This window comes from Coenobita brevimanus, chromosome 93, assembly GCF_032717465.1.
Source record: "Coenobita brevimanus isolate Jiangsu-jjx chromosome 93, ASM3271746v2, whole genome shotgun sequence".
NCBI lineage: Eukaryota > Metazoa > Arthropoda > Malacostraca > Decapoda > Coenobitidae > Coenobita > Coenobita brevimanus.
In genome coordinates this window covers 22935559-22950766 of record NC_137046.1, presented here as the reverse complement: position 1 = coordinate 22950766, position 15208 = coordinate 22935559, and the positions used below count along the sequence as shown (strand labels likewise).

The 15208-nt window shown below is 44.1% G+C and overlaps 1 protein-coding gene across 1 annotated transcript in view; it reads right to left on the bottom strand.

Moving 5' to 3' along the window:
- The window catches only part of LOC145412381 (3-oxoacyl-[acyl-carrier-protein] reductase FabG-like), a 392048-nt gene that overhangs the window by 124512 nt on the left and 252328 nt on the right, over nucleotides 1-15208 (bottom strand). Inside the window, exon 5 of the mRNA XM_080282270.1 lies at nucleotides 7628-7697. Coding sequence (XP_080138396.1) covers nucleotides 7628-7697 — 70 coding nt within the window. The remainder of the gene's footprint in view (nucleotides 1-7627; nucleotides 7698-15208) is intronic.

Here is a 15208-nt window from a genome sequence, read left to right as displayed (position 1 = left end):
GTGTAAAGGTTATTGCCTGAAGTTTTTGTGTCCCGCCTCTCTTCATTGCACTAATATCCGGTCTTGAAAGAGGACCCCGCTACACGTTAGTGCTTTAGGACCGAGGAGTCAGGCCTTTTGCACCTAGCATTACAGTTCCTGCCTAAGTGATATTTATGTGGTCACTTACCAAGCTTGTACCAATACGTCACTCTCATAAGGGGAAATGGCAGCCACCCGTTAACTATAATGCACAGAGCAGTGTATGTAAAATCTAAAACAAGACTGTCAACATTTCCAAGGGAATGCAAGATAGTCTCCATACACTTACATGCATCTCTGCAAAATGCCATACTGATTAATGAACATGCAAAAACATAAGATCTCAAAATTTGTGTGTTTACATGGTTTGACGTTTGACCCCATAAATCCCTTTATCCCCCACACCGCGGGCATGTTTTCGCCACTCCTTGCACGTCCCGCGGGTATATTCGCGCACCAACTGACTTTTTAAAAATATTTGCCAAAAATCAGTTATTAGCCCTAGAATATTATAATTAAATATGCATATGGCACATACCTTCAGCTTTCTCCTGGGATGTTTGCTGAGCCTTCATCGACAACCGTAGGACTTGTGGAGACTTCTGAAGTTGGGTAACAAAGTCTCCACTTAACACTTCCTGACACTCCGTAATATGACTACTACAGCCTGGTATTATCACTAGAAACACTATTCTATGATTTTCAAGTAGTTTGGAATCCATACTAAAAAAAAAAAAAACACTGTGAAAGCAATGTAAATTACAAGCGCGTACGAGCTTCCCACCCATTCTCATTCCCCGCTGGTATTCTGTCATTTATTATTCATAAACACACTCACACTTTATATTCCTATTACTTTATTACACTTATATATATCTACAGTATTTATCCATAAGTTTCCTTCAGTAATAGTAGTTTATTTTCACTCCAAGCATTCACTTTCTCGTTCAGTAAATTACGTAGAGAGCCAAGGTTTTACTTTCACTGTCATTACTTCAAGTATTTGTACTCATATTCTTATATTACTAATTATTTACATTTCTATTTACATTTTTTATTGTATTTTCAGTATTTACACTTCTATTTTATTTACACTGTTATGCACTGTCACTTGCAGTAACTTATAAAACTATATACCACTGTTCAATCTTATTTATATTCATTGCTTTAACTTGCTATTTACACATTATTTACATGTTCACTTGCACTGTTTAAGAACTGCTTCAGGCTGTGGTAATCAAAGAAGCATGTTACGCAGAGGGGAACCTGGCACTCAGCGCACTGCCAAGAGGTGCGTTTGTGCCCAGGTGTGCGTCTGGTGGTATGTGCACAGACTTGGCACCTGCGGATTGTAGCCTTCCTCTTCATTGTGGCAGGCATTTGCACCAGTCTGTGCCGATCCATGTACGCCCTCTGCTCAAATCTGTCAGGAAGTCTAACAGAATGGCGCCTTGGAGCTGTTGCCGTCACTCTACCATACCTCTCAAGCAGCTGCTGAACACAAGTCCTGGCAAAGAACCTCAGGGAGAAGGACTTGGGTGGCTTTACCTTCATCTTGTACAGGATGAAGGCGTTCAGCATCGTCATGTCAATGAGATGCAGAAAAACTTTCCTGTACCACCTAGTACTCTTCCTGAGGCAGTCGATCTCTTCAATCATCATGTCGGACTTGTCCACCAGCCGCATGTTAATATTATAGTCAATGACGGCATCAGGTTTCCTCACAGGTTTGTCTGTCCTAAGGTCAACCTTCCCACCGTCTTTCAGTTCCCCCTTGTGTACGGTGGTGAGCAAGTGCACGACCCTCTTGTCATGCCACCGTATTGCCAGCATCTTCTCAGACTTGTGTAGGTGCACGTCTCCTCGCTGCGAGTTTCCTGCCTCAGGGAATTTGGGGAAGTTGGTACGATTGCTCTTGACAGTCCGCAGGAGCCAATGCAATGCTCTGAAAGGTATTTAGCAAGTTTCGGTGCTGTATAATAGTTGTCAGTATACAGCACATGATTCCCACCAAAATACCTTTCAAGCAGCACTTTCACTACATAGCCTGAGAAGCCAAGGGGGTGTGTTTTGTCAAGATCGACAGTGCTGGCTGAATAGATGACGAAGTCAAGGATTTACCCCATATTACAGTCACACAGTACAAAGAACTTGAATCCAAAGCGATGACGTTTGCTTGGAATGTACTGTAAGAACCTCAGATGTCCTCTGAACAGAACCAAGGATTCGTCTATGACAACCTTCTAAAATGAGTGGAAGAATGACATAAATTTATCCTTCATTCTGCTCAGAATCTCCCGGATCTTCCAGAGTGGGTCAGTCTGGGAAGGTACATCGTTGTTGGTGAAGTGCAGGTTTCCCATGATGTAACGGAAGCGATCTCTGGCCATGTACTTATTGAAGGTGGGTGAGGGTAGTAAGGGGTCCATGGACCAGTAATCTTCCAACTCATGCTTCTTTGAGTGGGGCATGAGAAGCATGAGGGCGAAGAACACATACAGCTCCTGCACTCCAAGCACGGTCCACTGTTGCATTTTCGCTGCACCTGCACCACTTGCAGCACGCTGTGACTCGTACCTGTTGGTCTCATCACTTATGTGCTACATGACTTCGTCATCGAGGAAGGCCAAAAAGAAGTCCACACACTCAGCATCCTCGTCAAGAGTGAAGGCAGGCTGCATCCCTGAGGAACTCTCGTCAAACTGGAGTTGTTCAGGGACGAAATCAGAACCTTACGTCCACTCAAAGGCGTCCAGGGTTCCCTCTCGTGGCGGTGTAGGGTGGGTGAGGGTGGAGGGTGGCTAGAAGGCAGACTGGGCTGTTTCAAGGTCACTCTGACTGACCCTAGGTTGCCATGTAGCACTAGCAGCCCTTACTCTACATGCTACTCTACTTTCATGGCGAGTCACTGATTTACCTCATCCCCTACGGCCTACCTTCACTGTAGTTGCTGGTGGAGACTCCAACGACGAAGACTCAGGAGAAATTGCCGCTGAAGAGGAGGAAGAAATTAGTGAAGTGGGGCTGGGAGGGCGGGGAGGTGATTCACCTCGGGACTCATGGTGGGCTGGGTCACGAGGGGCCATTATTCCGGAGCTAACCCACTTCCTCTTCACTCCCTTCCCAAATTCCTTCCCTTGCTGCACTAAGGGCTCCTTTCCCTTGGAGCTAGGATGAACTTGGGACACTGAAGCACTCGTACTGGCAGCTTCTGTCACGATTTCCCCCCCAGGCTCATCACACGATTCACCTGAAAGATCAAAGTCACTATCCATCATTATCATAGATAATTCAGGCAGTTCACGTTTAACAGCGGAGTTACTTAGTCCTTTACTGATTCCCACACAAGGTTTAGTAGGGGTAGAGGTCACAGGGGCCTTTGCAATGGGCGTGCAAGTGGCGGATATGGCGGGGCGTGAGTGCGACATGATTTCACCTCAGAGGACGACAAGGAACTGAATGAGGCAGCGTATATGGGCAGCCAAGGGTTGACAAAGTCAGTGTGGTGACAGCTGCTAATTTATATGCTATGAAATGATTGGTAGGAAATCCAGACAATACATAATAAATTAGGTATTGCCAGGTGAATGTCAGTATCACTTAGGCTTCTCCCTTCCTTTCTTATATAAATTTTTACTATGAGAATAGGTAATACGGCATATTTCAAGGGGAAATAAGCAGGGAAAATTAGCGAACGACTGCATGTGGGGTATTGCCAGGTGATAATTAGCCAATTCCAGGTGTATGGATATCAGTTACCTTACAGATTTTTTATATATATTATTTTGCCCCCCTGAGGGTAGGGGGGTTTCAAGAATACTCCCCCAGTATCCCTGCTTGTCGTACGAGGCAACTAAAAGGGTTGGTGGTGGGTTAGTTCCCCACCCCGCAAAAAGAACTAACTAAAAAAGTGAATAAAGCGCCTCGGACCCAGACGAACCATTTGTTGACGACTAAGGAATGGACAAAGGACATTCTTAGGGTGGAAACGTGGAATGTGAGAGGAGTGAATCATGAAGTGAAAGATTGAGAGATTGTTCAGGTGCTTGAGGATGCAAAAGTGGATATATGTGGATTGACTGAAACTAAATGGTGAGGTGAAAGGGTGAGAGAATGGGAATATGGTTTAGGTGTATGTGCGGGAGTCAATGAGAATGAGAGGGCAAGAGAGGGAGTATGACTGATGATAAGCAAGAAGTGGAAGGAGAATATAAGAGAGTATGGAACAGTGGGTGCAAGGATTGTATGGGTGAGGATGAAAGTAGATATACAAGCGTGGGCGATTGTGTGTGTATGCCCCGACAGAAGATCGAGTGGCAAGAGTGAAAGATGAGTTTTGGGCGAGAGTAGAAGCGTGTATGGACAAGTTTGAGAGAAGAGAGAGAGTGCTGTTGATTGGAGACAAGAATGGCAAAGTTGGGAATGTACGAGTGGATGGAGTGATTGGTCAGTGGGGTGTGCCAGCTGACGTAGATAGGAATGGAAGTGCTTTGGTGGATATCTGTGCTTGTAAGGGGTTGGCAATAGCCAACACCTACTTTCGGCATAAGATGATCCACCAGTATACACGGAGGGTAATGAGGAGGATGGATGGAGAACTTGTTGAATGAAAGGCAATGATAGACTACGTGTGTGTAGATGAGTGAATGAGAAGACAAGTGTTGGATGCAAGAGTGTGCAGAGGGTGGGGGAATGGAGTCTCGGACCATCACTTAGTGATGGCCAAGGTAGAGCTGCAAAGAAAGTGGTTGAGGAGACGAAGGGGAAGACAGGAGGAAGCAACTCCTGTGAGAAGAGTGAAGAAATTGCAAGATAGTGAGAAAATGATAGAGTATAAGAGTATTGTGGAAGAAAGATTGGGAAGGTATGAGCTAGAGCAGATGGAAGGGGTGGAAGACGTATGTAAGATATTCATGGAAGAGATAGGCGCAGCATGTGAGGCGGTTTGTGGAGTGAGCAGGAGATGCAAGGGTGTGCAAGGGACAGCATGGTGGAATGATGAGGTGAAACGAGCTGTGGAACAAAAGAAGAAGGCATATAGTGAATGGTTAGCAAGCAGAGGTAGGGGAGAAGATGAGAGAGAGAAGAGAGTGGTATATGTGAGCAGAAGGGAGGTTAAGAGACTGGTGAAGGAGAGTAAGAAGAAAGTGGATGAAGAGTTTGGGAGGAATCTGAGTGTGAAATGGAGGGAGAGTAAGAAATTGTTTTGGATGGAGGTAAAGAAAGTAAGGAAGTGTGAAAGGGGAAACAGTAGAAGAGTGAAAGATAGGAATCATAGATTGTTAGTGGAGAAGAGAGAGAAATTGAGGAGATGGAAGGAGCACTTTGAGGATTTGTTGAATGTAGAGAGTGAGAGCAGTGCGAGTATAAGTGGTTGGGGAATGGCTGGGAGAAGAAGAGATGAGAGGAGGCAGGAAGGGATCAGTTGGGCAGAAGTAGTGGAAGCGATGAAGAAGATTAAGTTGGGAAAGGCCCCAGAAATTGATGGAGTGTGTGGTGAAATGCTTAGCTATGGGGGTGAGATTGTTGTGGAGTGGATATGGAAGTTGTGTAGATTGGCTTGGGAAGAGGGAAGGGTTCCGGAGGACTGGAAATCAGGTATAATTGTTCCTTTATACAAAGGAAAAGGGGAGAGAGAAGTATGTGGTAACCATAGGGGTATTTGCCTTCTTAGTGTGACTGCTAAAATATATGGTAGCGTACTCATTGATAGGGTTATGCATATGACCTAGGAGGTAGTTGGAGAAGAACAATTGGGATTGAGGAAGGGAAAAGGGTGTGTAGATCAGAATTTTGTCCTAAGATGTTTAGTGGAGAAGTATCTAGAGAAGGGAAGGAAAGTGTATGCTGCCTTCATGGATTTGGAGAAAGCTTATGACAGAATAGATAGGCAAGGTATGTGGAAGGTATTAAGAATATATGGAGTGGAGGGGAAATTGCTGAGTGCTGTGAAGAGTATGTACGAGGGAGCTGGCGCTACGGTGCGAGTGGATGGTGAGCTGAGTGAGTTCTTTGATCTCAATGTGGGACTGAAACAGGATTGTGTGATGTCTCCATGGTTGTTTAATATATACATGGATGGGGTTGTAAAGGAGGTGCAGAGTAGGGCAGTGGATGTGGGGGTGGCTCTAATGAATGAGGGTGAGATTTGGAAGCTTCCGGTGTTGCTATTTGCTGATGATACAGTACTGTTGAGTGAAGATGAATGGGAGTTGCAAGGTTTGGTGAATGAATTTGGGACAGTGTGTAGGAGGAGAAATCTGAAAGTTAATGTAAACAAAAGTAAAGTTATGGTGTTTGAGAGGAATGAAGTCACAGAGTGTGCAGTGAGGTTGGATGGTGAGGATATGGAGAATGTAAGTGCATTCAAGTACTTGGGTAGTGTGATGAGTAAGGATGGAACTTTGGGGGATGAAGTGTGTGAAAGGGTACAGCAGGGAAGGAAGGTTGTTGGTACACTGAAAGCAGTGATGAGAAATAGGGAGGTGAGTATGGAAGTTAAGAAGTCACTGTATGATAGTATTGTGATCCCTACCGTGACGTATGGAAGCGAGGTATGGACCTTGCAAGAGGGGAACAAGTCAAGAGTGAGAGCAGTGGAAATTAGTTACTTGAGCATGTGAAGTGACGTGGACGGACAGGTTGATGAATGAAGAAGTGATGGAACGCTGTGGGGTGGATGTGAATGTGGTTGAGAAGATTAGGAGAAATACACTGAGGTGGTTTGGACATGTGAAGAGAATGGAGAATGAAAGCCTGACTAAGAGGGTGTATGTATGTGGGGTGGAGGGAGGGAGAGGGAGAGGTAGACCGAGGATGAGGTGGAGGGATGGAGTTGAGAGGTATATGAGGGAGAGGGGGGTGAGTTGGGGAGAGGGTAGTCAAATGGTGGGTGACAGAGCAACTTGGAGGCGTTTTGTCTGCGGCCACCCTTTGCGGGATTAGGGCGTCGGGCTGTAGAGAGATAGATAGATAGATTTTGTATAAGAATAGGGCATAGGGCTCATTTCAATGGATGAAATCAATGGAAAATTCTGGGGAAGATTTGCTTAGCACAGCAAGGCTGGGCAGGCAAGAGGATAGGGTAATGGAGGGGAGGTAGGGAGGGGAGTCAAGAATGGGGAAAAATGGCTAAATTGTCAACAATGGATGGGAGTACAGATGACATTAGTAGTGCTGAGTATTGCTGGACACTGGCAGTACTGATAGATGATACAAGCCACCACTTGAAAGCTCAGGCGAATTCAAAATAACACAGAATCACAAAAGTGACACCCCGCGGTATGATCCCTTGCTCCCGAGTGTCACGAAAGTGACGCCCCGCGGTTAAGGGGTTAAAAAGGTGTTTCAGGATATTTGCCCAAGGTACAATTGTGCCAAGTCTGAAGCAAACTGGTGAAGAAATGAAGGATTAGCACCTAGTTCAAAAAGCATTTGGATGAAAGAAGAAAGAAATGGAGCAAATATAGTAACTCTCCATTATCTGGTGTGGAAGCTCATAATGTAGTCATCTCTTAATATAAATCACTGCCACAAAGACTGAATAAAAAATTATTGCATGAAACAAACCATGAGCACAAAAAGTCTCTCAATGACACAAACTTACCTAGAGCAACACAGCGAGTGAACTGATCAACAGCAGCCTTAGACACACAGTACGTCAATACCCCAGCGAACTGAAAATATGAAATTACTTATTAATATACGGTGAATATTGAGAGACATTTAACTTTCAGCAAACATTAATTATTCCACATGCCCGGGATACTGGATTTCCTGAACGGATGATTTTTCCTGGATCAGTGATGTTTACTCCCTAGAATCAGGAATCAAAAGATAATAGAAAGTCTACACTGAATTCTACCTATTTACCTCCATAGCCAGATATCTTAACCCAGTAAGGGGTGGACGCAAACAAATCGCCTCCATGTCACCATGTTCCCTGTCATTTTGCTCCCCTCCTCCCAACTCACATCCCCCTCTTTCATATACCTCTCTACTCCATCCCTCCATCTCATCCTCAGTCCCCTCCACCTGCCCCATCCACCTCACTCACATACATTCCCTTACTTAGTTTCACTCTCCATCCTCTCCACATGGCCAAAGCACCTCAATGTATTTCTAATGCTTTCTATCACATCCACATCTACACCACAATGCTATTTCACTTCCTCATTTGACAGTCTATTTCTCCATGCACAGTAATTCCACGTGCTCCTTTCAGTTAACTCATTTCCAATGCTGTCACTCTTGACTCGTGTTTTTTTGAAATTCAAACAAGGTCCAAGCTCTACTTACAATTGTTAGAGTGGGGATCATAAAACTGTCATGCTGCAACTTTTCTTATTTCCATACTCACTTCCCTATTTCTTATCACTGTTTTCAATGAACATGCAACCTTTCTTCCCTGCTGCACCCTTTCAAGCACTTCATCCTCTAAACTTCCACCTTACTCATCATACTATCCAAGTACTTAAATGCACTAATATTTCCCATTTCCTCACTATCCAAACTCATTGTGCATTCAGTGGCTTCATTTCTCTCTAAGACCACAACTCTACTCTTCCCTACATTCACCATTTGATTCCATTTTTTACATACTCTCCCAAACTCATTTACCAAGCCTTGCAGCTTCCTTTCGTCTTCACTCACCAATACAGGATCATCTGCAAACAACAAAATAGAAAGTTTCCAAATGCTGCCCTTTCTCATTATGGCCACTCCAACATTCACAGCCCTACCTTGTATCTTTTCTAACTCCATCCATAGACAAACTGAACAACCATTGAGACATGACACATCCCTGTTTCAGTCCAACATTCTGACTGAAAAATTCATTCAGTTCACCATTCACACACACTGCAGCCCTAATGCTCTCATGCATACTCATTCCTGTTATTTCCCTAACTTTTCATTAAGTATCCTACCATATTCTTTTCCCATTACACTTTGAAGATAAATGCCCCTATGATTACCACATATATTACTTCGTCCACCTTTTCCTTAGTACAGGGGAATAATTATACCTGACTTCCAATCATCCAAGACTGTACCTTCCTCCCAGACCAAGCTGCACATTTTCCATATCCATTCGACTACTCTCTCTCCCCTGATCTTCAGCATTTCACCACACATTCCATGAATCTTGGGGCTTTCCCAATTCTGACTTTCTTCATTGCTTCCACTACTTCTGTCTTACTGGTCTCTTCCTACTTTCTCACCTTCCTCCTTCTCGCAGCCATTCCCGAGCCACTTATACTTGCATTACTTTCATTCTCTTTGTTTAACAATTCCTTAAAGTGTTCGCTCACTATGTAACCCTGTTACATAAGGCTTGTCTCTTCACCTATTGCATACACGTGGCTCTTCAAGTCCTCCTTTATACAATATATAAATGCACTTCACTTTGGGGCAAATGCTTGTTGCCCAAAGTTATACTGTACTGTGAATAAATTCATCTCCAAATGCATTTGAACCGTCAGAGAAGATAAAATCTAGTTGATAGAAATGACGGTTTATTTTGTTGGACAATATCCCTGTGCTTGCAATTCCTACGTATATACTAATTCTATTACGTCCAACATAGCTGAGTGTTGAGTGAGGGGTGGAGTGACAACGGTCAGGTGAGAATGAAATTGGTGGGCCACAGCCATATACATAGCTGATGTGTGAGCACGAGAGTTATGGTAATTCTACTATACAGTACAACACTTCTTTCCAAACCATTAGTTTACCAATAAATGCTCAAGATTTACCAGGGTATTTCTTTAGTTTATTTTACCATGCTTTTATGGATAAAATAATGACTAATAAACAGAACGGACTTGCAAAGGTACTGTTAAGATACTGCAAGCTCGTGGGTAGTTAGAGTGGGTTTGTTAGTCTGAAAACCGTACAAGTACCCCACATTTTCAGCAGGTGAAGAGTATGCCTTTTTTCAGTGGATTTATTTGCCTTGCTTTCTTGAAAAATTCCTTCAGAATGGGTCTCTGGGACTTGATATCATACATTGTGGAATTTCCCACGTTAAATTCTGTCATCAGTATCTTACGATGTTCACCTTTTTAAAGTTTATAGCCTATGTCCTAGTTTTGTTTCAAGGTGAACACAATTTGCTTTAGTTTGTGTGTGTGTGTGTGTCTGACTCTGGGTATTGGCTTCACAGCCCGTTACCATGGCCCAGCAGTCCTCCTCCGTCCATACAACTCCGCGTCACCACTTCAGCGCTAACAACCACCATCCATATTGAATGCATGCTAGGGCTGTCTCATGCAGGACTGGTGTATTGCTATTAGAGAGGATATTTTTACATGTCAGCAGGTCATCTCGTAGATCAGTAAAGACTGCTTTAATGAAATTCAAATCCTTAAACTATTCCATGCCCCAGTGGGGATTCGAACCTGGGTCCAACAGGATTGTAGGCCAACTCTCTACTGATTTGGCCACCGCCTCCCCATCAAAGAGTGCAGAAATCACTTCGGCACTTTGGGCATCAAAGAATGTAGAAATCACTTTATCACGACACAACACAACCGTGTGTGTGCTTGTCTGCTGAACGAGAGCAGTAAGCAGACTGTTCATTGGTCGAGGTATGGAGGGTGACCAAAGTAGAGGAGGGGAAAGAAGGGGTGAGGTGGGTTAGGAAGGAGATTAACTAGGAAATGACTTTGACCCAAAATGCCTTCAGCCAGTCTCATGTGGCACGTTATTGACTATCCCTTGTAGAGGTGGGCATTAAAAGTGGTAAACAGTGTTACATTTTTATTTACATACAGTACAACATTGAGAGGAGTGAATGAAGAAGTGAAAGAGAGAGAGATTGTTCAGGTGCTTGAGGATGCAAAAGTGGATATATGTGGATTGACTGAAACTAAATGGTGAGGTGAAAGGGTGAGAGAACGGGAATATGGTTTAGGTATACTGTATGTGCGGGAGTCAATGAAAATGAGAGGGCAAGAGAGGGAGTATGTCTGATGATAAGCAAGAAGTGGAAGGAGAATATAAGAGAGTATGGAACAGAGGGTGCAAGGATTGTATGGGTGAGGATGAAAGTAGGTATACAAGCGTGGGCGATTGTATGTGTGTATGCCCCGACAGAGGATCGAGTGGCAAGAGTGAAAGATGAGTTTTGGGCGAGTGTAGAAGCGTGTATGGACAAGTTTGAGAGGAGCAAGAGAGTGCTGTTGATTGGAGACATGAATGGCAAAGTTGGGAATGTACGAGTGGATGAAGTGATTGGTCAGTGGGGTGTGCCAGCTGACGTAGATGGGAATGGAAGTGCTTTGGTGGACATCTGTGCTAGTAAGGGGTTGGCAATAGCCAACACCTACTTTCGGCATAAGATGATCCACCAGTATACATGGAGGGTAATGAGGAGGATGGATGGTGAACTTGTTGAACGAAAGGCAATGATAGACTACGTGTGTGTGGATGAGCGAATGAGAAGACAAGTGTTGGATGCAAGAGTGTGGAGAGGGTGGGGGAATGGAGTCTCGGACCATCACTTAGTGATGGCCAAGGTAGAGCTGCCAAGAAAGTGGTTGAGGAGACGAAGGGGAAGACAGGAGGAAGCAACTCCTGTGAGAAGAGTGGAGAAATTGCAAGATAGTGAGAAAATGACAGAGTATAAGAGCATAGTGGAAGAAAGATTGGGAAGATATGAGCTAGAGCAGATGGAAGGGGTGGAAGACGTATGTAAGATATTCACGGAAGAGATAGGCGCAGCGTGTGAGGCGGTTTGTGGAGTGAGGAGGACATGCAAGGGACAGCATGGTGGAATGATGAGGTGAAACGAGCTGTAGAACAAAAGAAGAAGGCATATAGTGAATCGTTAGCGAGTAGAGGTAGGGGAGAAGATGAGAGAGAGAAGAGAGAGGTATATGTGAGCAGGAGAAAGGAGGTTAAGAGACTGGTGAAGGAGAGTAAATAGAAAGTGGATGAAGAGTCTGGGAGGAATCTGAATGTGAAATGGAGGGAGAGTAAGAAATTGTTTTGGAAGGAGGTAAAGAAAGTAAGGCAGTGTGAAAGGGGAAATAGTAGGGGAGTGAAAGATAGGAATAATAGATTTTATTTTTTATTTTTATTTTTTTATGCGAGGAAGAAGGAACCAAAGGCCATGAGCCCGCAGTAACAGTTCCCTCCAAGAGAAAAACAAAATACAATATAGAGCCAAATTCAAGATCCGATCATTTTGAGATGCCTGGACACACTGCGTTTGAAAGACTGGAGATCATAGGCAGCAGGAAATACAGACAGAGGGAGACAGTTCCAGAGCTGACCTGTTGCATAAATGAAAGACTGGGAGTAACGGTTAACTCTTGCATTAGAGAGTTGGACAGAAAAAGGATGAGAGTTTGCTGCCAGACGGGTGCTACGCGCCCGTCGTAGAGGTGGAGGAATGCAAGCAGACAGTTCAGAGGAGCAGTGACCATTAAAGTAGCGATAGAAAAGAGATAAAGATGCAACAGTGCGGCGAAGAGACAGAGGTTGAAGGGAGTCAGTAAGAGGAGGAGAGTTAATGAGACGAAAAGCCTTTGACTCCACCCTATTGAGAAGGGCTGTATGTGGGGAGCCACCCCACACATGAGGAGTTATTACTCCACACAGGGGCGGATAAAACCCCTGTATAGAGTCAACAATTGCGCAGGGGTAAAGAAAGAGCGGAGTCGGCTTAGCACTTACACCCAATCTCTTGGAAGCAGATTTTACAAGAGATGTAATATGATCTTTCCAAGATAAGTCCTGAGTAAATGAAACCCCAAGCATGTTCAAGGATGATGCAGGATTAAGCTGAATATTATTAAACATTAGTGTGTATACCTGTGGAAGATTTTGTCGGGTTGATAGGTGTAAGAACTGAGTCTTAGATGCATTAAAAACAACCATATTATTTTTACCCCAGACAGAGATACGAGCCAAGTCAGACATTAGGTGTGCCATAGCCTCATCCCTCGTTTGTTGAAGTAACTGTTGAGATGGGCGTTGCGGGAACCGAATGGAAAGGTGAAGGGTGGAGTCATCAGCGTATGAGTGGATATGGTTAGATGTACAGCTTAGAAGATCATTGATGAATAAAAGGAAGAGAGTTGGTGATAGGACAGAGCCCTGAGGAACACCACTGTTGATAGATCTAGGAGAAGAACGATGGCCGTCTACAACAGCGGCTATAGAACGACCAGAAAGGAAGCTAGCGATGAAGGCACAGATAGAAGGATAGAAACCGTAGGAGGGCAGTTTGGAAATTAAAGATTTATGCCAGACTCGATCGAAAGCCTTTGAGATGTCAAGTGCAATGGCAAAGCTTTCGCCAAAGTCCCGAAAGGAGGATGACCAGGAGTCTGAAAGGTAGGTGAGAAGATCGCCAGTGGAGCGTCCCTGACGGAACCCATACTGACGATCGGAAAGAAGGTTGTGATAGGAAAGATGCCTTAAAATTTTTCTATTAAGAATTGACTCGAAAACTTTTGAAATACAGGACGTTAAAGCAATTGGACGATAGTTGGAGGGTTGGGAGTGGTCACCCTTCTTTGGGACTGGCTGAATGAGAGCAAACTTCCAGCAAGAAGGAAAGGTACAAGTTGACAGACAAAGACGAAAGAGTTTGCCTAGGCAGGGTGTAAGCACAGAAGCACAGTTCTTGAGAACAACAGGAGGGACCCCATCAGGCCCATATGCCTTGTTAGTACTGAGGCCAGTGATGGCAGAAAATACATCAACTGAAGAAATTTTAATGTCAGCCATGAGGAAGTCAGAGGGGGGAAGTGATGGAGGAACAGCACCGGAATCGTCTAAGGTAGAATTGGAGGAGAAAGTCTGTGCGAAGAGATCTGCTTTATCAGTAGAAGAAATAGCTACAGAACCATCAGAGTAGAAAAGAGGAGGGAAGGATGATGAGGTAAAGTTGTTAGAAAGATTTTTGGCAAGATGCCAGAAGGAGCGGGAAGAATTCGAGTTGGAGAGTTGAGAGCATTTAGTATGGATGAAATTATTTTTAGTAGAGCGAAGAACAGACTTAGCACGATTCCGGGCAGAAACGTAAAGATGATGTGATTCAGGGGTGGGTTGGCTCCGGTACCTTTTGTAGGCCCTCTCCTTGTTGCGGACAGCATTAGAACAAGCGTGATTAAACCAAGGCTTTCTTGCGTTGGTGGAGAAGAGAGAGAAACTGAGGAGATGGAAGGAGCACTTTGAGGATTTGTTGAATGTAGAGAGTGACAGCAGTTTAAGTATAAGTGGCTGGGGAATGGCTGGGAGAAGAAGTGATGAGAGGAGGGAGGAAGAGATCAGTAGGGCAGAAGTAGTGGAAGCGATGAAGAAGATTAAGTTGGGAAAGGCCCCAGGAATTGATGGAGTGTGTGGTGAAATGCTTAGGTATGGGGGTGAGATTGTTGTGGAGTGGATATGGAAGTTGTGTACATTGGCTTGGGAAGAGGGAAGGGTTCCAGAGGACTGGAAATCAGGTATAATTGTTCCTTTACACAAAGGAAATGGGGAGAGAGAAGTATGTGGTAACCATAGGGGTATTTGCCTACTTAGTGTGACTGGTAAAATATATGGTAGAATACTCATTGATAGGGTTAGGCATATGACAGAGGAGCTAGTTGGAGAAGAACAAGGAGGATTTAGGAAGGGAAAAGGGTGTGTATATCAGATATTTGTTCTAATATGTTTAGTGGAGAAGTATCTAGAGAAGGGAAAGAAAGTGTATGCTGCCTTCATGGATTTGGAGAAAGCTTATGACAGAATAGATAGGCAAGGTATGTGGAAGGTATTAAGAATATATGGAGTGGAGGGGAAATTGTTGAGTGCTGTGAAGAGTATGTACGAGGGAGCTAGGGTTACGATGCAAGTGTATGGTGAGCTGAGTGAGTTCTTTGATCTCAATGTGGGACTGAAACAGGGTTGTGTGATGTCTCCATGGCTGTTTAACATATACATGGATGGTGTTGTAAAGGAGGTGCAGGGTAGGGCAGTGGATGTGGAGGTGGCTCTAATGAATGAGGGTGAGATTTGGAAGCTTCTGGTGTTGCTATTTGCTGATGATACAGTACCGTTGAGTGAAGATGAATGGGAGTTGCAAGGTTTGGTGAATGAATTTGGGACAGTGTGTAGAAGGAGGAATCTGAAAGTTAATGTAAACAAAAGTAAAGTTATGGTGTTTGAGAGGAATGAAGGCACAGAGTGTGCA